The sequence below is a fragment of the Pongo abelii genome, chromosome 4, assembly GCF_028885655.2.
Source record: "Pongo abelii isolate AG06213 chromosome 4, NHGRI_mPonAbe1-v2.0_pri, whole genome shotgun sequence".
NCBI lineage: Eukaryota > Metazoa > Chordata > Mammalia > Primates > Hominidae > Pongo > Pongo abelii.
Window position 1 is genome coordinate 83,721,300 of NC_071989.2, and position 24,036 is coordinate 83,745,335.

General features: G+C 39.9%; 1 protein-coding gene across 1 annotated transcript in view; it reads left to right on the forward strand.

Moving 5' to 3' along the window:
• SV2C (synaptic vesicle glycoprotein 2C) overlaps positions 1-24,036 on the forward strand; it is a 241,378-nt gene that overhangs the window by 119,490 nt on the left and 97,852 nt on the right. Inside the window, exon 4 of the mRNA XM_024247277.3 lies at positions 8,471-8,622. Within this exon, the coding sequence (XP_024103045.3) occupies positions 8,471-8,622 (152 nt within the window). The remainder of the gene's footprint in view (positions 1-8,470; positions 8,623-24,036) is intronic.

Sequence of the window (24,036 nt, forward strand, 5' to 3'; positions counted from 1 at the left end):
ATTAGAAAGATGGGAAATGGAGTTGGCACCATTGATCCATTTTCATTTGACCCAGAATTAAATTATTTGTATCCAGTCACTGTTAATTATGGGAATGATAGTACTTTGGATGCCCGGCAATATCAGAGTCGGGAGCTTCTCACGGAGGGCCTGGCACTGCTAAGCAGGAAGGTCAGGAGAAAAATATAACAGCAACAGAAATTAAAATGAAATTTCAATGTGTCTGTATATCGTAAATGAAAGAATAGTAGTTTCTTCCTCTGTGAATAGAGCCTACCAAATGTGTACTTCATAGCTATTTGCAATATTCATTCATTAGCTGTACTGAGTTATAGTAAGAATACCTTGACTTTGTAGAAATCATCACCATTAACTGGAATTATTCAGAATGCTTTATATGTAGCATCCCATTTATTTCCACAATTGTTTTAAATAATTTGTCATGTAAAAATTGTGTGCCTTTTTTATTAGAAAATTGAGGCACGGAGGCCGGGCATGGTGGCTCACGCCTGTAATCCCAACACTTTGGGAGGCCGAGGCGGGCGGATCACGAGGTCAGGAGATCGAGACCATCCTGGCTAACACGGTGAAACCCTGTCTCTACTAAAAATACAAAAAATTAGCCAGGCATGGTGGCGGGCGCCTGTAGTCCCAGCCACTCGGGAGGCTGAGGCAGGAGAATGGCGAACCTGGGAGGCGGAGCTTGTAGTGAGCCAAGATCGCGCCACGGCACTCCAGCCTGGGCAACAGAGCGAGACTCCGTCTCAAAAAAAAAAAAAAGAAAGAAAAGAAAATTGAGGCACGGATTGATTATTGCTTCCAAATGTTCAACAGACACCCAAGTCTTCTGAATTTTGGTCTGATTCTGAGCTATGAGGTTTTTCCCTTCAAAGTAGTGTTTTTCTTAAAATAATCATATTGGAAAAATGCAGTCATTTAAAATTGTTTAAGACTTTTAAAACGTATTTTATCAAACACTTCTATAGTGCTTGCCGCGTGAGACATGCTGTGTTCAGCACTTTATATTAGTAAATATTGACTCTCATCAGTGACCCGATGAGAAAGATGCTATTCATTATTCATTTATCTTAACTATATGTCATAAATGAGGAAGTTGAAGTACAGAGAGGTTAAGTTCCTATCTGAGGTCACACAGTAAGTAATGTAATCGGGTTTCATACCCAGGCAGTCTGGCTCCAGGGCCCATGCTCATACCCATCAGGCTGTGCTGTGCTTCAGACTCAACCAGAAATGTCTCTGATTTCATATGGCACAATGTATACATGATATGTGCTCATACGTGTTTGAACAGATCAGTCCAAAAATATCTCTGGCTCCAGAGCATCAGAATGGAAAGATCTTCCCCAATATGTAAAATGAGGCAACAGTCAAGATTATCTTTAATCCAAAAATAATATAAAACCCAAATTGTAAACAGCGTGTCAGTGTTTTCTTAGAGCTGTGTTGTCCAACATGGTAACCACTAGCTTCATGTAGCTACCAAGCACTTGAAATGTGACTAGTCCAAGTTGAGATGTGTTGTAAGTATAAAATACATAGCAGTGGATTTCGAAGACCTACAACATATAAAAGAATGCAAAATATCTCAATAATTTTACATTGATTACAAGTTAAAATAATACTTTACATATATTGGGATAAGTGACTATATATTAAAATTAACTTTACGTGATTGTTTTGTTTTAATGTCTCTTCTAGAAAAATTTAAAATTACATATGTGGCTCACATTTTCTGTTTGAAAGCACTATCTTAGGCAATGCTTTTTACTTTCCAACAAAAAGGCTGACCTTTTGGACACATTTTGTTTCCCAGTATACCCTTTAGCAAAGGTACTATTGATCACAAAGGAGAAGGAACAGAACAAAAGACCTTCCAGACCCACAATGTATAATTGTGAAAAATTAGCCATATGCACTCTTTAGAATTCACTCTCTGGAGCCCACAGCAGGAATTTGTGTGCTTCATGCCTGCACCTCCAACAACTGGTGATGTGCCCGGCCCAGAGTTTGACTGGGTGAGGGGTAGATAGAGGGATAATGGATGGATAATGGGTAAATGAAGGGTGGGTAGGAGGACGAGTGCAGGAATGGATGAGGAAATGTATACAGCAAGAGGCTAGATACATCTGCATGTTTTATCATTAATTATAGAACATCATAATGATCATCACTGTCTTTATTCATGGCACCTTTAGATGCTATGGGAAGGCATTCTTCCAACTCTATCAATAGCTGATTTTTTTTCAAGACAGTATTAAAGTCTTGATCCATGACTACCCCACTTCCCTCACTGGTACTAAGTCTGCTACTGTGGATGCATAGACCTCCACAGTTTTAGGGGGTTAGGCCACCAATCTGATAGCAAACCAGGGCTAAGGGAGTTGAATTGCAGCTGCTTTCTTAGCAATGCAGTTTTCCCCACAAATTATATACTTAAAGATCAATATTTTTTAAATAACCAAATTTTCTACTCATTATTCTATTCATAGTTTACGTAATATTTAGAAAATGACAACTTCATATATCGAAGAATATTATTTTTCAAATTGTGGCTTTGGAAATTGAAGGACTAAAGCTACCCAAATCATCCATCCTTTGGCATTGCCACTGGGCACAGGAAATTCTTGTTCTTGATTTGATGAGTTCAGTTACCAGTATGTGTTTTTCTCCCATTTCTATCTTTATCACTGATAGCAAACATGTGCCTTCTGATCTATACAGCAACCTTATTTTCTGTGCCAACCTAGCCTATTCAGAAAGAGTATTGGGTGTGTGCTCTTTCATCTAAGCCTCTGAACAATCTCCCCAAGGTCTGTGATACTCTATTTACTTTCATAAAGTGGAAGAGACTGAAAGGTTCATCTTTGGACTGCTGCTCTAATCCCTTATTTCTGGGTCCAATTTATAACATAATAAATTGGCTCTGAATTGCTTTGCAATTTGCCTGACAGTTCAGTGTCTTCTCTCCTTTTTGTTGATTCCGAGTAAGAATTAAAAGAATATTTTTCATGCAAGTTATTTGTAACTGTGATTCCTGACATAGGCCAGACCATTCACTAATCTTTTTATAATCCTATAATACTTGTCTTATAAAAGCTGCCAGAGTCAGCTCTTGGTAGACTCTGCCCTCTGTTTATTATTTGTATTGAACATGTGACTTTACAATGATTATTCAACTTTCTCCTTAATTATGTTCTTGCAGAATGCCCCATTTTCCAGTGGAAATGGGAAATGGAAGATTGAGGTAAAGGACTGCTTGACAATTATATGGTGAAATAAGTTAGAATGAATTATTCTTTGTTACATACTAGCTAGAAAATTAAAGCAGAACAGAATTACTCAGTAGAATCCCTTCTCAAGACAAAGAATCATCAAACATTCCATAATTTCTCTCTAAAATGCCATGCTTCAAGCCATTTTAAGTACAATTACTCTTTTTATCTATAACCTCCCTATTTCATTGAAGAAACCTAAACCCCTCCCCACCTTTGCCTGAAACAGCATACATCAGTGTGATGAAGCACGGCAACAAACATAATCCCCACTGGGTTGCCATCTGAACTGGAGTAATATGAGGCGTGGCTTTGAAATTCACAGTCAGGCTTCCCAGTTTCCCAATGAGGTTTGTGCATACAGGAAGACTCGGCATACTCTGTCATCCTGTTGTGCTAAACTGGTTTAACTTGTGTGCTTCACATTTCCCAGCAGAGAAGAAATTTTGTCTGTAATGCTAACACATTCTTTGCCTTGCACAATATGCCACTTATGAGTTTGCCTTAGATTATTGGGGAAAATAAATGAATATATTTCATGATATTTACCAGATGCCTAGTATTGAGTCATGTGCAGACCTATTGAGGTGTTGTGCATGTGTGTGTGTGTGTGTGTCTGTGTCTGCTTGCCTGTGCATTGGGGAGGTTCTGATTCATTCTAGGAATGTGTTTAATACAGAATGTTTTAGTTTCTTTATATTTGTATCATTAAAGTTGCAAAAACCTAGAACTAATATTACTTAAGGAATAACTCCAACTCTGAAATTCCAAACATAAACATTCTATTTCATTTGTATAAATTAAATTATTTTGAATCTGGCTAATCTCATACCTACGTAGAGTGTGAATTTCTATTATTATTCCTTCTGTGCCTCTTATTACCAAGGATAATTAAGATTTGACATTTTTGACAGCTAATAAAATAGACTTAATATCCAATACTGAGAAAAGTTCTTTATAAGCCACTCTGATCTCATTGCTTCATTTATGTAAACGTTCCATTAAATTTAACTTGAAAAAAATGAACTTAAACAGATTTCAACAGTAGCTAACTGATCATTCTATAACGAGCACTAAGCTCTCCATGTAAACTGGATTTAAGGATGTGTTACCCATCAGTTAATGTAAAAGATACTTGTGTCTTATATTATAGACTTTTATATAAAGCCAGTTATATTTTCCACATTAGCCCCCCACTGCAAAAGTTTCTCAACCCTAGTGCTATTAATATTTTGGACTGGATAGTTCTTTTTTGTAAGGAGCTGTTCTGTGAGTTGTAGGGTGTTTAGCAGCATCCCTGGCCTCTACCCTCTAGATGTCAGCAGCAGCCCCCAAGGTATGACAACCTAAAGGTCTCCAGACATTGCCAGATATCTGCAGGGAGCAAAGAGGGGCAAAATCAGCTCTATTTAAGATCTACTGATACATGGGAATTTAAGGACTTTCATTTACATTTTTTTAATTTCTTCTTATATTTTCAGAAATTGTATCTTAGTGTAATAAACAAACAAAAAACAACAAATAAGGAAATTTTTAACCCCTCACATGCAATATTGAGGTAAAATCATAATGGGAAACTTCTTTCTAATTTATAAGATTTGGGGGTTGGGGAGTGGCAGATTTTTCTTATCTTCAAAACTTACCAGAGGAACCAAATTATGTTGTAAGACCTGAAAGCTCTTGCTTTATCTCTTCCCTAAATATTTTTCTGATGATCATTATAGCATCTGCAACCTTTTTCTGAAACGCTCACAGTTGTTATAGAAGCTCCTGGAATGCCCAGTGGGATTGCCCAGTGTCCTCTGAGCAGTTCCAAGGGAGCTCTCTCCATGACAAGGACCACTGGGTCATTTGGTCAAGGGATGACCATAGCAACTAAGGCATAGAGCAACTCAGGAACTCTTTGGGGGCTCCATTGCTGTCAAAACTTTCAGTCTAGCACCCTCAACTTCTATTATGGTCATATTGGTTCAGAAAGTGAGGTGTATATTTCTATTCACTGGAGATCTTTAAATCATCAGAACAGATTACTCCAGGAGACTTGGTATGCCAACTACAACATTGAAGAGTCTGGGAAATTCAGTTCTTTTGCGTAAACACTTAGCACATATCCACTGGGCCAGTTAATGGGGACTCAAGAATGAATATGATATAGTCCCCACCTTCAAGGGGTTTATGGGGTGTGAAACACTAGTAATAGTAATAGTTTCTTCTCTGTTTAAAGGACATCACAGAAGGACAAGGAGTAATTTTTTCCCAAAATAGATGATCAGCCCACAATAAGAAATGTGAATGCTTGGATTGTTTTATATATCGCTGAATCTAAATAACTTTGCAAAGGATTTAAATAGAAGCCTTCTCTAATTCTTCAGACTCACTTATCCCTTAGTATTCCTTAGCAGTTCCTTGCAGCCTGCTTTGCAAACAAGTATTGAGAGACATCCAGAAAAAATAACCACGTGAAAAAGAGGCATTGAATAAAAACCAGCCAGATTGCCTAGAAGCCCCTACAAGTTGGTGTTTTCTTATGTAACAATGATTTGTTGAAAACTAGCAGGCAAATCTACAGTCTTCCACTTGAAATTACAGCCACACTGCAAAAAAAAGAAAGAAAGAAATTATAGCCACACCGATGTACATTTATCTTGGTCCAAAGGGGGCTGGCATATCCTGACATACAGTAGTGCCTTCATGAAGTTTAAGTTATAGCTATTAAGAGGATGTCCAGAGTCCTCATGAAACATTAATGAGGATGTGAAAAGTCAGTAAAAACTAGGACTATTTTTATGCATTGAGAAGTGAAGCCACAGAGTAGGGAGCTGGGATTTTATGGTGCAGAGAAATGGATTATTCACATCAAATGAAAAAAAGGAGTAGCATTAAATTATTTGTGACACAGACATTTTATTTCATACTAGGATTGTGTGTTATAATGAAACCACTTATAATCTGTTCAAAATATTGTTGAGTTTTAAAATTTAACTAGCTTACTGTACCAATAACCATCACACGTTTGTTTTTTGTCATGATTAATATGTGATATTTGTTTTCAGGGCTTTCAATGATCACAGATAGCAAGCAAGCATGCAGCTTACCCCTTGAAAGGGCCTCACTCTGTCACCCAGGCTGGAGTGCAGTGGCCCTTTAAGGCTCACTACAGCCTCAAACTCCTGGGTTCAAGTGATCTTCAGCCTCCCAGTGGTCTTTGTAGACAGCCTGGTGGAGTCTCATGGCACAGAAGATTAATTAAACGATGTCTTTCAATTTTATTATCTGCATTCCATCAAAAAATAAAAATAAAATAAAATTCAACTAGCTATCCATTGTATGAGCTCCTCAAGAAGCCCAGGCAAGAGTATTGTATGAGTCTAATATGGTGCAGTATAGAGCCAGCTCTGAGCACCCACCACATGCATTTGTTTCTTGTTTGAGGGTTTGGTTATGGACTTGGACTTGGTTGGCTGCCTCTGTGTGTGATGGTGCTAAATCTGAAGACAGGTTGAGTCACACCTCTAAGAATTTTAGGTAGAACCACTGCTGTCATAGCCCAGAGAAACTGATATAGATGCCTAAAGTTTGTGAATTTTAAACTCTTTGAACAGGAACTCCCACTAAGAAACACACAGTGACCCATTATATATTTAATATATGTACATTATACATGACAAATATGTTTATAACACAAATTTCATGAAATGATACTTATGCTTATCCTTATTACTTAGGTTGCACTTAAATATTTTTATCACTATCTTATTTTTAAAAATGCTCTTTACTGTTTATAGCTACTAAACTAAATTTTGCAACCCATAGATTGAAAAGCACCAGCCTAAGTGGTCTTCCTATGTCCACTGATGGATAACTATGGCATCACCTTAAACAGAGGGAAATACGTGAAATGGTGCCATATTTTCACCTACCAGTTGATGCAGGATGACATTGTAAATCCTGTGGTTTATTTGGTACACTAGTTTGCTGCCAAAATGACCTTGCCCTAAATTGCATTTGTCAAGAACACTGCCAATACTTCTTTATCATATCAAAGGCTCTAAGAAAATCAGTTATTGCTAAATAAATAAACATGCTTTAGTCCTTGACATCAAATTTGCATGAAATGTCAATAGCAATTTACCTTACAGAAATCTGAACAAAAATGAATCAGTGCATACTTCCTAACTCTATTAGATTTTGTGTCATCTCAACAATGTACTTATGTTGTGTGTCTTTTTAAACAAATACTTTAAAATTCACATATTGCTTGAAGTGATAGTAATATTTTTCTTTACTACCTTGCTTTTTGAGGCAGTGGTTCCTAAAGTTTTAGGGCCAAGACCTATTTGAAATTCTGATGAAATCTATGGCCCATCTCCTAAAAATGAGCACTATTTTGATTCCATAAACACTCATTTGAGCACCCTTACCCTGGGTAGAGGTCATTGTTTCTGTCATCTCCCCAGAGCTCAGTCAGCAGCTTGCATAACTAGCTCCTACTGAAAAGAAGCATTATATTCCATTCTATTGATATCTAAACCACCAGCTCCTTATTTTATTCTACAAGTGTCCCTTTCACGTTTACTTATTTAGCAGTAATATCTACTGGATTGGGACTAGAGCTAATCTTGGAAATGACCCCATTAGTCATTTCAACTAATGTTTGTCAACACATTAACCTAATTTAGTGCTGCTGTGGGGTAGCAGTGAGTAAATACAGATTGCAGACAGTACCGTAGAGGTGTCTGAAGCTGTTTCCAAAGTCCCCACATCATGAATGGGACATGGCACAGCATCTCTTTTTAAAAACAAGTTAATTAAAATATTCACTAGATTATAGGAAATCAATGTAAGTTTTGATAAATATCACACGAAACACTCAACCATGAGCTGAAAAGCCAACTGAATCTCATGTTAAGCTCTATCAACCACCTGAGACAAACACCACTGCCACCTCTTGGTAACATAGCTTAATTGCAGGTTCAAGTTTTTGGAGGGATAATAAACCTATATTAAATATAGAGACTATAATTTTTACATTGTAAAATAATAGAAAATATATGTTTGTTGATATGCTGGGATAGGGAGAAAGCACGTGTTGTTAGAGTTTGCTTTGGCTCTGCCCTTTGCGTCTCACATGAGCTGTCCACACCCTGATTTCATGTATTCTCTGTACCTCTTGGCAGGATTGGAGGAGCCATACCCACTGTGTTCTCGTACTTTGCTGAAGTGCTGGCCCGGGAAAAGCGGGGCGAACACCTGAGCTGGCTCTGCATGTTCTGGATGATCGGTGGCATCTACGCCTCTGCCATGGCCTGGGCCATCATCCCGCACTATGGTAAGAGGCTGGCCTTGCACCAGCTGGGCAGTCACTTCATTTTGCTTCAGGCTCCATTCCCGTCTTCTTCCTCTCTTCTAAGGGCTACTTTGAGAAAAACTACTCATCATCATGTTTCTCCCTTTCATAGTGTCCAGGAGTTTTTCCCCTCTGTGTAGAGATCTGTATAAAGTAAGACTGTATCAAATGCCCTTCTGGTTATGTGAATGTAATGGGGGGAAAATATTTTCCTCTACTATGCTTTCACAACATTTCTGGTCACCAAAATGTATGGGGGTGTTTTCTCCCACTGACCAATTCTCCAATAGCTGGGTGTGCTACAATTTAACTCAGTTCTGACACTATGTTACTTGGGGTTAGAGTCAAATGGCACAGATTAAGGGCTAAGTCCCACAAGACTGCCCCCCATTTCAGAGGCCAATTGTAAGTCCAGGCCTCTGGAACTTCTAACTGACCAGCTATAAATGGGAGGTTCCTATACCCCCCATCCTCAGGTTTGATCATTTGCTAGAATGGCTCACAGAACTCAGGGAAACAACTCTCATTCACCAGTTTATGGCAAAGGATATGGCAAAGGATGTAGATGAACAGCCAGGTGAAGAGAAACACAGGGCAAGGTATGTGGGAAGAGGTGAGGGGCTTCCATGACTTCTCCACCTCATCACCCTCCCAGTGCCTCCACATGTTCAACAACCCAAAAGCTCTCCAAACTCCATAGTTCAGGGATTTTTATAGCTGTTTCTATAGGCAAGATTGATTAGGTATGATTGATTATTAACTCAATCCCCAGCCCCTCTCCCCTTCCTGGAGGATGGGGATGGAGCTGAAAGCTCCAAGCTTATGATCATGGCTTGGTCTTTCTGGTGACCAGTCCCACTCAGGAGCCCACCAACAGTTGTCTCATTAGAACAAAAGATGCTCCTATTACCCAGGAAATTCCCAGGAAATAGGAGCTCTGTGTCAGAAACCATGAATGATGACCAACACATATGTTTCTTATTATAATCACAGCATCATAGTGTACTATTGCATTTTACTGTGTTTAAAGTAATCTCTTTCATTTGTTTCCTCTGTGCTATCAATGCTGGGGTTTCCTCTCCCCTCTGCCTCTCCTACCCTAAGTGGAGGTGGGAGGATACACAGATCAGCAGCAGCATATAAGACAACATGACTTATAGTTGTTCTTGGGACTGCCATACATATCAAACACACAGAAGTACCTTTACTCAACTCCTGTGGGCTCAGTCCAAAGCTCAGCTCCACATCAGCGCCACCTCTTCTGGCAACTCAGAACTGGAATGGGAGCAGGAAAACTCCTGTTGTACGGTCTGTTGAACTGCAGAACTTTAGAGGTGCCTGCACCTGTCCACACTCCCAGATCCCCTCCTCAGTTTCTCCTAAGCTCTTACTGTTTCTGCCACCTCAGAAATCTGTACAGGTTGCATGTTTCTGAGCAATACCCCTCAGAAGCCAAAAGCTCCAAGTTGCTTCATCTATAAGCAGTGAAATGCATGGAAAGGTTAATTGAATCCAGAAATCAAATTCAATATATCAGGAAAGGGGAGAGAAGTGTTCTAGTTGCGTGTGTGTGTGTGTGTACATGCACACACACGTGCACATGTGCCCAAACAGGCTAAAGTTTGCAAAATAGGAATACTGTATAAATTAAAACCACATGACTTCAGAAACTCACTCTCTGCTGTAACCTAAAAAATTAGATTTCAAAAACTCATTCTTTGCTCATTTTTTATTTCTCTGCTTTTGTTTTAGAACAGGGTAATATTTCATTATAAAACACAGTTCTGTTAGGAAGCAGCCTTGGCGAAGTTGACTCATTGCTAAAATCAGACATAGACTTTAGTATTTAGATGTATTTAATTTGTTTTTTTAACTGAATTTTAACATGCTGAGTTACAAAATCATGTCACACGCTTTCTTTTGATGAACCTGAAAAGTTACATGAAAACTGAAGTCGTATTTAACAACAACAAAAGCAAGATTAACGGAATTGGTTACTTGGCCTGAAGAGAACTTCTTTGCTGAACATTTATGTTGAGTTCAGGGTGCCAAGCTCAAGGGGTAAGTTTTTCATTTTTAAACTCTTAGGTCACTTCTGGGCCAGAGATGCCCTCATACAGGCAGGTCCCCATATCCACCATGAGGCTTGTCTTCTGCCACCATCCAAGGAATTCAAGATTTTTTTTTTTTAATTTGAGATCTCAGGACCTCAGCCACCCTCAGAACCTTCCTCGGTAGAGCAGCGTCTAACTCATGCCGCACTCAACTCACTGGTTCAAGTGGAAAAGCCACTCAGGAATTCAGGAATTGCTTTATAGGAACGATGTTTAAGAGGGTGAATAGGAAATGCAGAGTCCAGCTTTACCCATCATTGCTCCAGAGCCACTGCTAGTCTATCCACTCATACTCTTTGTGCATATTCAAATAAGGGCTGCTCCAGGTAGGTAGCCAGAAGTGCCGCCCCACTTATCATCTCTGCCAACTACTCACAGAGGGCTCAACCTGGCAAATTTATACAGCAGCTGAAAGCTGAAGTGCTTATTTTTTTTTCTCTCTCTCTCTCTTTTTCTTTCTTTGTTTCTTTTTTTTTTTTTTTTTAATACCTTCTTAGCTGGCCTTCAGGCCAGCCTTGTTCTCTTTTCAGCCTCTGATGAGAGCATTGCTCCTTGGCTCTCGCTGAGCTTGCTCTCTGGAGCCCCTTGTCTCCCTGGTTAATGGCTGTCTCTTTCCTGGTCCTCCCTTCCCATCATATCGCTCAGAATTTCACCTGCTGCCCTTCTTAAACAGGTAACTCACACTGGCTTCTGCAGCCTACGTGTGTCCACCGAGCCCGGGCAAGACTGTTTTTATTTTTAGTTTTTTTCTCACTAGGGATTCAGTTCTTCTGACTCTGCCTTTCACCCATCCCTGCCCTTGAACTCTGGATGGTTCCAGATTTTCTCTCCTGCCTTGTCACCAGTCAGTCGGTGGCCAACCCACAAAGAATAAGCATGATCTCCACCTTCCTTTTTCCAAAGTACACTGAAGATACTTCTTGTTTATAGCTGCAAGGGCTAATTAATTCATATATAACTAGAATGAGGGAAAGTTGGGAATCATAAACAATGCATGAAAATGTTACAAAAACAATGACGACACAACAAAATTGAATGTCGGAGGCTGACATCAACTTTTATGTTTACAACACCTTGAGAAATAATGACCAGGTTAGGAAATGAGTAATGTAAATATGAAAACCTTATGCCCATGCTTTACTAAAGGCTTTCCATGGCCAGAAGTGTGGCCAAAAAAAACATACATTTCATTCAATTCTGTCCGCAAATTAAAATTAAAAATGAAAAGCTTTAAAAATAACTTTGCTGAGGTCATTGCTATACTCTTGCAATTTGAAGAGTTTTAATTTTTGTTTTAAAGTTTAATTTTTAAAATCTTGTGCTGAGGCTTCTGGAATGCTAATGACATTCTATATCTTGAGCTGGGTGGAGGTTTTTAATGAATTTTTGATTTGTAAAATTCATTAAACTGAGTGCATAAGATTTGTGCATGTTACTATATGAATGTTACACTTTTTGGCAAACACTTTTAGTAAGTTTACCACCTCCCCCATGCCCTGAAAACACTCATGCTTGGATTTTACCCCACATCAATCAAATCAGATTCTCTGGACAAGAGACGCAGCATTGAGAGTTTTAATTCTTATTTTTTTCAGCTTTATTGAGGTATGATTGACAAGTAAAAATTATATACATTTAATATGTACGACTTGAAGGTTTGATATATGTGTACATTGTGAAGTGATTACCACAATCGAGCTAATTAACATCTTTCATGTGTGTATGATGAGAACACTTACTCTCAGCAAGTTTCAAGTATACAATACAGTACAATATTATTAACTATAGTTACCATGCTGAATATTAGATCTCCAGAACTTATCATCTTATAACCAAAAGTTTGTGCCCTTTGACCAACATCTCCCCCCATCCCTGAGCTCCTGGTAACCACTCTTAACTACTCTATATTTCTATGAGTTCTATGAACTCTATTTCTATGAGTTCAACTTTTCAGATTTCACATATCGGTGAGTTTGTGCAATATTTGTCTTTTCATGTCTGGCCTATTTCACTTAAAATAATGCCTTCCAGGTTCATTCATGTTGTTACAAAGGAAAGGATTTCTTTCTTTTTAAAGGCTGAACAATATTCCAATATGTGCATATATGTGTGTGTGTATGTATGTATATAAGTATACACATACAGTTTTAAAGCTTTACTGTTTTTACAGTTTTATAGTTCTGAACTTACATTTAAGTCTATAATCCATTTTAAGTTGATTTTTATCTATGGTGCAAAAGGAGGTTCCAATTTCATTCTTTTGCACGTGGATATCCAGCTTTCCCAACACCATTTATTGAAGAGACTATTCTTTCCTTATGGGGTACTCTTGGTGCCTTTATCAAAGATCAGTTGACTGTATAAGCATGGGTTTATTTCTGGGCTCTCTATTCTGTTCCATTGGTCTATGTATCTATGTTTATGCCAATACTATACTATTTCAATTACTATAGCTTTGTAATATAATTTGAAATCAGGAAGTCTCCAGCTTTGTTCTTGCTCAAGATTGCTTTAGCTATTCAGGGTATTTTGTTGTTCCATACAGATTTTAGGATTGTTTCTTCTATTTCTGTGAGAAATGACATTGGAACTTTGATAGGGATTACATTGACTCTGTAGATCTGTTTGAGTAGCATTGACATTTTGACAATATAATTCTTTCAATCCATGAATACAATATATCTTGCCATTTATTTGTCATCTTCAATTTCTTTCATCAGAGTTTTATACTTTTCAACATACAGATCTTTTACCTTCTTTGTTAAATTTATTCCTAGTTTATTCTTTTTGATGCTATTGTAAGTAGGATTGTTTTAATAATTTCTTTTTCAAATACTTCATTATTACTGTGTAGAAACACAACTAATTTTTGTCTCTTGATTTTGTATACTGTCACGTTGCTGAACTCATGTATTCTAAAATTTTTTGGTGACGTCTTTAGAATTTTCTATATATAAGATCATGTCATCTGCAGAGACATACTCTTGTTTTACTTCTTTCTTTCTGATTTTGATTCCCTTTATTTCTTTTCTTGCCTAATTGCTCTGGCTAGGACTTTCAGTACTATCCTGAATAGAAATGACAAGAGTCTTCCTGGTCTTGAGGGAAAGCTTTTAGCTTTTCACCATTGAGTATGTTAGCTGGGAGCTTGTCGTGGATGGCCTTGATTATGTTAAGGTACATCAATAGTTTTTAAAGCTTCTGGGCAGTTCTAATGTGCAGCCAGGTTTGAGATTCTTCAGCTTCCTGTCCATGGAAGGCCCAATGGGTGACCTCAGAAGTTTGTTTTTCTGCTGGGCCCCTAGAACTTGATGGTATGTATTGGGTGGGAGTGGGGGGATGTGAATGAGAATAAGGAGAACAGTGAGCCTGATCTGTTCAGTGTTTGAGTTTTCATATCGTTGGTTTCATCCACGCAAAAACACTTTCTTGTCCATCTGGTTTAGAATCACACTTAAAAAGTAACTTTGACATCTAGATATCTCCTCTTTTCAATGATACATCTTTTAACTTTACCTAAAATAGACAAGGGGCTAAAAGTCTATCCACTTTCCCTGAAGCCTCTAAAAAAACTAAAGGCTTACATCTCTCCTCTGAAATCTGCATTGTATAAATGATGCCACAGTCCACAAAAACAAGAGCGGGTCCACCCCTGCTGCTCTGTCCTCTTTCACTGAGGAGGCCTTTGAGTGCCCACCACTCCCTGTGCATTGAGTTTGCACCCTGCAGGGAATGAACACAGGAGTGTAATAAAGTGACTCAGAGCCAGGACCTCAGCCTTCTCATATTAGTAATGGGCTTTGCTCTGGAGAGAAGGAATGGATAATTGGCATCCACATTGCAAATGTATTTCAAATGATAAATAACACACAGGCTCGTGGACAGAGGTGTTCGCTGTTTCTGGGTGTCACTGTTTAATAATTAGGGCAGAGCAGTCAGTGCACAAAGCCTGAGCCTGATGCTGTGAGACTGGAATTCTGGCCCCTGACAAGCCTCTGATGCAAAGTAGACCTTGAGTGGGTCACTAAGGATTCTGGAAGGAAATCTGGAAGGATTCTTGTGAAGTTAGACACTGGAATAAGGGATTGGATTGCTCTAAGAGCTAGTGAGTTAAGACATGGGCTGTGGCCAGGAGTTTTTGGTGGACAGTGGAGTCCACCCAGCCTGCTGAGACCTAGCTTTTGTACCAGTGTGGAATAATGATGGTGCTTTCTCTTCATATCACTGCTGTCAGAGTTGAAATTTTCCCCGGAGACAGATGGTTGCTAACATCTGAAGGTTCCCAACATGAATGGACCTCACCCAATGCTGACAAGGCCTTAGGAGGCAGAGCGCTTGGCTGTGGTCACACCAGCACCTTCCCTGCCACCACTCCATTCAGGAACTTCTGGGCTGTCTGTGTCTCCCCCATGGCAAAGAGCAGTCCACTAGAGCAAGGGAGGAGGAAGAGCAACAAACCCAGAAGGAAATGCCCTTGCCTCAAAAATCAGGTGCCTGTAACAGCTGAAAATAGGTATTTAGGGTTGGCTTGGCCGGTGCAGTGCCTCACACCTGTAAACCCAGTGCTTTGGGAGGCCATGGCAGGAGAATTGCCTAAAGCCAGGAGTTCGAGAAAATTTGGCTCTTCTTGACCTAACACCCATTCTCAAGCCTAGGCCTTCTGACCCATAGTGGGAATTGGCTACTGGTTCAGAAATAAATAAGCAGTATCTTCAAGAACAGATAGGTCAGGTGTAAAGGTTCTCTTTCAGCCTTCCTGCCCTTCCTTTCTCTCTCCACACTCTGTAATAATCAGGACACATCAGCATTTAATGGAAGCCCCAGTACCTCAGGGGAAATGGGAACAGAGAGCTGAATCACAGGCACTTTCCGCGTTGGCTGAGAGCTTTCATTAGGCCCAGGCTTTGGAATTGCTGCTGGACTGCGGCACTGTCCGCTCCATTAAACCCTCTGTCATCATTTTCCCTTTTAAATTCATGTGCGCATTAGATGAGGTGTTCTCCCCTGCCGTGTGCATTACAGTGTGTAGCAAAGACGTTCAATTAGCTAAATGGGAAAGTTCTTGTTTTAGCACGAAAGGCCACAGCTCTGAAAGCCCACAGCACACTGGGCCTCGTCTGGCCCCCAGAATAGCCCCATGGCCTCTATCTGGCTAGCCCTTCACTGCAGATGTCGTAGGGTCAAACTTGGGGCTCCCATAAACGTCAGACTTACCCTACCCTACCTCTCCAGCCATGATGAGATGTCCAGGCTTAAAAATACATATATTCCCAAGGTTGTCCAAATTACCAAAACGTCCCTACTTCCTTTGGCTGGCAGGAGAGGCAATAGCTATCTAATTGAAGAAGGAAGCAGGGAAGGATTCCTGATTCCTCAACCAGACAGATATTCAACAAGAAGGAAGAAGAAAGTCAGCTTCCTTGTTCACAAGAAGGAACGCACTGTGGCCAAGGGAAAGAGGTGTAAAGTGAGAGGTATTTTGAGTCTCAGACCGGCTACTTCTGTGAGCTCTGTCTAAGCTTTTCAGTCTGATCCAGCCCACTCTCCTAGTCAGCACTGTAGTAAGGATTAAGCAAAATAATCTTGTTAGAATACCCAGTGTGTATTTGATGCTCAAAAATGGTAGCTATTATTGCTATCAGGTCATCCTATATGGGATACCCAGATTGTCAGAGCAGCCCAAATGTGAGCTACATGAAAAAAGAGGGAGAAGGAACTAAAAAGCATAAACCCTGTCTAAAGTTTGAGATTAGAGAAGTCAGAGAAAAGGAAAAAAAAAGGATAGAAGCTAAGATAAAGAGAGAGAACCAAGGTATTAAAACAATACTGTAAAATCTTGATGACTTTGTACCCAATAAATCAGAATCCTCCATTTTTCTGTTGGGTAATTTAATATTCAAGGGGCATGTACTATATAAAGACCCATTTTCAAGGCCATGGTGCTATCATTCCCAGATAGAAATAACGAGAGTCTGACAACTCTAACCTGTGAGCATCAACTACCAGCTGATTCTGCGGGTTATAAGGGCAGCACCAGAGCCAAGCTCTATCGCAGCACCAAGATGTCAGAGATCCTGGAGACAGGCAGTCAGTGCAATCGTTAACAGCATGGGCTTAGAGGGAAGGCCCTGCTTCCAAGCCACCTCTGCCCTCTCTAGCTTTGTCATCTTTAGGACAGTAACCTAGGCTCTCTGGTCCTCTGTTTCCTCATCTATAAAACAGGGATAATAATAGTATGACCTAGTACAATTGCTATACGATTGCATTACTGGGTATATACCCAAAGGATTATAAATCATTCTACCATAAAGACACATGCACATGTATGTTTATCGCAGCACTATTTATAATAGCAAAGACTTGGAACACACCCAAATGCCCATCAATGATAGACTAGATAAAGAAAATGTGGTATATATACAACATGGAATACTATGCAGCCATAAAAAATAATGAGTTCATGTCCTTTGCAGGGGCATGGATGAAGCCAGAAACCATCATTCTCAGCAAACTAACACAGGAACAGAAAACCAAATACCACATGTTCTCACTCATAAGTGGGAGTTGAACAATGAGAACACATGGACACAGGGAGGGGAACATCATACACCAGGGCCTGTTGGTTGAGGTAGGCAAGGGGAGGGAGAGCATTAGGACAAATACCTAATGCATGTGGGGCTTTAAACCTAGATGATGGGTTGATAGGTGCAGCAAATCACCATGGCATATGTATACCTATGTAACAAACCTGTACATTCTACACACATATCCCAGAACTCAAAGTAAAATTTAAAAAAAAAATACAATTGCTGTATTAAAGGATGGCATACAAAAAGTGCCTGGCACAGTGCCTGGCACAAATGTTCATTAAGTGTAGTCTTTGCACAGTGCCTGGCACAAATGTTCATTAAGTGTAGTCTTGTATTTTCATATTTGGGACTGAAGTTTGGGTCAGGGAGGAAGAATTAAAAAGAGGAATATTTAAAAGATTGTACTCACCTTTTCCTAACCATGTTTTCTCAATGGTTCACCTGTCATTTGAAGTTGTGGAGACAGATAAGAAAGATTAGAGGTACAGGAACAGAACTTCTAAGGCATGCCAAAGTGTCCTGTGCCCACTACTTCAGGGTGTCAGTGCAGGCCTCACATGATAACTGGGGTTCCTCTCAGCAGCTCAGCCAGGACAGGCAGGTGCCAGGTGGCCCAGAGCCCTGCCCTCTCATCTTTGCCATATTTCACTGAGTGTTACAGCCCTGATGATCTTATGCTCAAGAGTCAGAGTAAGACGTGACAGAGGGAAGTGATTTGGTACATTGACTTATACCAGTATTATTTCTTAATTTGTTAATTTTAGGATCAACCTTATATTTCATCTCAATGAAAGAATCCTTGGCTTCCGATTTCCTTCAGTGATGGTTCACTTTTCCCCATGCAATAATAAGACGCATCGGTCGAATAAACATTGATGGTATAGTCTTTAAGGGCTTAAAAAGTGGATGTGAAATTAAAAAAAAAATTATCATGTGTTTAAGTGCATGGCCATTTCTTTGAATGCGTCTGTTTCATTGTTCATGGCACCCAGAAGCAAGTGTTTGGAAAGTCTCACATGTTGAAACAAGGCCACAAGCCAGGTCTCCCAGCCTAGCCTCTTGTCTCTCTCCCCGCCTAGCCTCTTGTCTCTCTCCCCATCCTCTTTGTTTAGTTGGGGTAATATGGAGCCTGTAGGGAAGTCATCTATTAGCTAGGATGCAGATCGTCCCCACAGACCCAAAAGACGTCTATTTACTTTCTTGAGGGATTGAGAATTCTGGCCAGATCTGGTAAACAATTTTCAACATTCTCATGCTGACCTTTGAGGTTTATATAGTGAACTCAGAGGAGCTACCTCCCCTACTGTGAATTAGGCCAATTATTGTGGAATTGAAGTCTGAACTCTTCCATTCAAGCTCACCAGAAAAGGAAGTGAAGTCAGGCATTTACTGAGAGCTTTCTGTGTCCCAGGCATTGTACCAGGTATGTTATCTTATACATCTGATCTTAAAATGGGGAAATGGGCTTTAAAATATGGCAGTTCCCTGCTCTGGTGCTCATGTGAAGAACTGCATGTTCCTGTGCTGATAGCACTGCAGGTGACCCTGTCAACCTGGGGTTTGTGACCATACATCCCTCTGGTAAGTGGGTGAAGCCCACAGACCTCTTCCCAAAATAATGTTTTTATATACATAAAGTGAAATAAATAGGATTATAAATGAAATCAATTGTTTCAAAATAGTATTATCAAAATGTATTAGCATATTAAGTAACAACATCTAGTGACAGAGCTAGTAGCTACCACAATTTTGAAGTAGATACAAGTGTAGAAGCTGGAAATAAACTAGTGCATTCTTCTCAATCCTAGGAAACCACTGGACCCCAGATTCTCTCCAGAATCCATTTCTTCACTTTAGTTAAAAATTAGAATTGACAGCCAGGTGCAGTGGCTCATGCCTGTAATCCCAGCACTTTGGGAGGCCAAGGTGGGTGGATCACTTGAGCTCAGGAGTTCGAGGCCAGCCTGGGCAACATGGTAAAACCCCATCTCTACTAAAAATACAAAAATTAGCTGGGCATGGTGTCAGGTGCCTATAATTCCAGCTACAAAAGAATTGACTAAATAGAAAGGAAAAGCCAAATTAACAAAGGTATAAGTAAGATATAAGTTTGTTTTATATCACATGAAAGAAGTCTGGATAGAGGCAGTCCAGGGCTGGTGTAGTAGCTCAACAATCATCATCAAAGGCCCCAATTCCTTTTTTCTCACTGCTCCTCCATTCTTAGCACATTCCAACTCTGGGGTTGGAATTCTAGGCAGCACAAAGTGGGAAGGATTCATAAGGATATGTCTGTACTCCCAGAAAGAATCTTCCTGGAAGTCCCACACAAATCCACTTGAATCTCATTGGCCAGAATTTCAAGACAAAGAAAGTCTTGGAAATGTAGAGTAGCTGTTTATTCCTGGCAGCAGGGAGAATACAAATCAGTGTAGAGTGGATACAGGGAGGCAACTGGCCATCTCTGCTGCACCATTTCATTCTTACTCTGGAAAATCTTTTAGGAATGTTCCTGCATTTCATAATCTAATGTTTAAGTGTGGCCCTTCCATCCATTTTTGGATGCCAGAAACAGAAAGCAACTCTGGCTAACTCAACAGGAATTTCTTGGAAGGCTATTGGAGAGCTCAAGGAATGGTCAGCAAGGCTGGAGAACCAGGCTCAGAAAACAGCGGAAGACAAAGGAATCCTTCCTTAGATGGCTTACGTGGCCTTTCAGCAAACTCAAAATTTCAGCACTCAGACCCAAAGAAAACACTTACAGTTTAACAAAAATTGGCCCAAATTACACAACTTCAGTTTTAGTGCCCCAAGGGGCTTTTAATATTGTTAGATTTTCTTCCAAAGTCATGGGGAGTTGCTGTCTTTGCAAGATGCAATCCTTAGGGGCGCCACCTGCTGTTAGTAAATCATAATTACCCAAGCATGACATTGTGGACAAGTCACCCCAGTGCCCTCATTCAGATAAGTGCTGAGTACACACTAATGTGTGTTGGGAGGAGAATCTGGGCCCATTTGAAGGTAGGCATAGTTTGGGCTGCTGTGGCCTTTCTATTTGGTTTCAGAGAATGTAGATACAGGGGTCTCGAGACCCTCAAGCCAGTGTGACTCCTCTGCAGCATTTCAGAGTGTATTAGACTTCCCTGGTACTCAGATCACAGTTGGCTAGATCCTGGGGCTTTCCCAAACAAAATGTGAATCTGAACCTTACCAGCAGACTAGATCCCCCTCAAATCCTGGAGACCTTGACATACAAAAGAGACAAAGGCACCCATACCTATGGTAAATAAAAGTAGAAACATTGGTTTTACTTATTGTAGATATAGGTGCCTACTCCAGGAGCTGTTGATGTTGGGGTTTGTCCTGAAAACAAATTGTGAATAAATTGTGAATACATTTTATAGTATTAAAAAATTAGTTTAAAAAATTAATGGCAATATCAAACGCTGGAAAGGATGCAGAGAAACAGCATCTCTCATGCATTGCTTGTGGAAATGAAAGATAGTTATAGACACTCTGGAAAGTGGTTTGACAGTTTCTTTAAAAACCAAACATATGCCTAACATATCACTCCTGGGCGTTTATCCCAGAGAAATAAAAACTTGTATCCACTCAAAAGCGTATGCATGGTTATCCATACAACTTTATTTGTAACACCCAAAAGCTGAAAACAACCAAAATGTCCTGCAATACTATAAAATGCTACTCAGCAATAAGAAAGAAGTGATTGCTATAACAGCATGTATGGACCTCAACAGCGTTTTGCAGAGTGAAAAGGCCAGTCTCAAAAGGCATTTATGTAACATTCTAGAAATGACAAATATAGAGGTGGGAGAACACGTTAATTATTGGCAGAGGTTTGGAATGATTGGGGGGTGGGGGGGTGTATGACTATAAAGGAGTTGCATCCGGGAGAACCTTGCATTGACGTAATAGTTGAGTGTCTTGGTTTTCAATATGGTTATGTGAATCTACACATGTGATAAAATAAAACAGAACTATATACACACATTGCACTAATGTCGGTTCCATGCTTTCGATATTGTCTATAGTTATGAAAGATTAACCATTGAGGGAAACTGGATGAAGTGTACACGGGATCTCTCTGTACTATCTTTGCAATCTTCTGTGAATCTATAATTAATTCCAAATAAAAAGTAGAAAACAAATGACTAATACCTTTCAAAAGGGCAGTCTTACATATATTATCTATTTATTCTAACAATTTTGGGGGGAAAAAACAACAGTAACTATTACTACCCTTTTTTGAATAGATGGGTAATACTACCCAATTTCCTGTTGCATAGAAATTTGGTCATTCCCCAGATTGACACAGATGATGGAAGATTAAACATTAGAAGCAATCATCTGATCCTTGTTTCTTCAAAATGTTCTCTATACATGAAGAAACTAAGAAACTTCTCCAGAGAGCAACACAGAGTTGGAATGGTGTCTGGGGCATCTTAACTGTCTCTACAGTGTGCATGTGTGGCCCAGATGCCAGCTACCCCTTGTCTGTCCAGGCGATGCTCTCACAGCCCCTTGCCAAGCATTCAGAGACCCAAGCCTTCATCATTTGCCATGAGGAAAACCAGTCACATGCAGAATTTTTTGTTGTTTTAAAAATTATCTTAGGCTCAGGTGGGAGGATTGCTTGAGGCCAGGAGTTGGAGACCAGCCTGGGCAACATATGTTCTATAAAAATTTTAAAAATTAGCTGGGCATGGTGGCACACACCTGTGCTCCTAGCTATTTGGGAGGCTGAGGCAGGAGTATTGCTTGAGCCTAGGAGTTTGAGGTTACAATGAGCCACGGTCAGGCCACTGCACTCCAGCCTGGGTGACAGAGCAAGACCCTGTCTCTCTCTCTCTCTCTCTCTCTCTCTCTCTATATATATATATATATATATATATAAAATAAGAGACTGAAGAGATTTTTTACATCACATGTTTTATAACCCATGTTTGATAAATCCTGATTTGATACTTGTGTTTCCCTCAAAGACAACATAACTTCTCTCTTCTCCTCCCAACACAGCATGCAACTTCTCTAGCTCCTCTCTTCCTCCAGGAATCAACTCCACTGTCACCCCCAACCCCTTATTAGTCAGAGAAATCAAGCTCTTCCAGCTTCTGGCTCCAAACTTGCATACCTGTCTTAATCTGCTCAGGCTGCCATAACAAGATACCACAGACTGGGTGGCTTAAACAGCAGAAATTTATTTCTCACAGTTCTGAATGCTTGAAGTTCAAGATTAACATGCCGGCTGAGTTGGCTTCTGGCCACCTTCTTGCTGTGTCTGTACGTGGTGGGGAGGGGGAAGTGGTGGGGGGATGGGCATCGGCCTCTTCTGTTTTTATAAGGCCACAGTCCTGTCAGAGTAGGGTCCCACCCTTATGAGCTCATTTAATCTTAATTACCTCCCAAAGACCCTATCACTTTCAGGCATATTGGGGGTTAGAGCTTCCACAATGAATTTGAGAGACATAATTCAGTCCATAAAACTACCCATTGTGATCTTAGCAAACAAAGGGCCCTCTAGCTACTAGAAGGGCCCCACCCTTTGAAGGCACTGGGATTTCTTGGGTTTTTTTCCTGCTGTTTTATTGTTAGCTACCTACTGCAAACCTAACTTGAAACACGGATATCTTTTCTCTCTAAAATAAGGTCTTGTGCTATCATTATGATTCTGTTAAGAACTCCTCATCTCATTTTCCTGCACATTTTTATATTCTGCACTAGACAAAATATATATGTGTGTGTATGTGTGTATTTCTTTGAAAATAACTGTTCTGAAAATACCCTTGCTGGGCTGAATTTATCATTAACCTAATTTGATCCTTTATCAAAGGCTTACAATTAACACCATTACCAAGTCTTAGTAACTCACCGCTGTGTTTCTAAATTAACTTTCACCTGTAGGGACATAAAAATCACCATCATTTTCGAAAATGTTCCTTGTTTGAGTGTCGTAATTGTTCCCCAGATTTCCATGAATAATATTTAAGTGACTTACAGGACAAGAGATACTTACAATTTTGTGGAAAGGGAGAGAATGCTTCCCTCATATCTTAGGGTACAAGTCGAATAACCTCAAAATCCTTTTTCTTCCATATCTAGAGTGGGGTCCCCAGAAGGAGTACTCCCTTAATTTGCCCAGGCTGTTAAGGTAAAAAATTGTAGAGCTACCCATCTCTTCTTCACAAGCACAGTATTCTTTCATTTGCAAGGACTAAGCCAAACTTTATTTTTTTACATAACCTACCATCAGAGGCATTGATGTTAAATTACCTACCAGTTCCCTATTCTCTTATGGGCCGATTTTGTGTTTCTATTTTATTCAGCTGTCTCTGTCAAAATCAAGTTTAGATTTGCCCTGAGTTGCTTTGAGAAGGTCTCAAGAGAATCCAAGGGGACACTGGGTATGGCATCTTAGCCAGTGTGGCCATTCAGCACCACTGGGCCACACTGATGTTTCCTATGTGACTAATTTCCTGAGATGTACAATCAACTGCCTAGAGTAGAGCATTAGAAAAATAGATTGCTAAATACGACAGAGTGTGAGGTTGAAAGCTTGACAGGGAATCTAATTATGCAGTGAAGTAATTCCTAGGGATCCTTCTCAATGATGGAAGGGGCTTCTTTGGGAGGTTTCTGATCTTTTATGTAACACTGAGGCATGCTTCCACTTG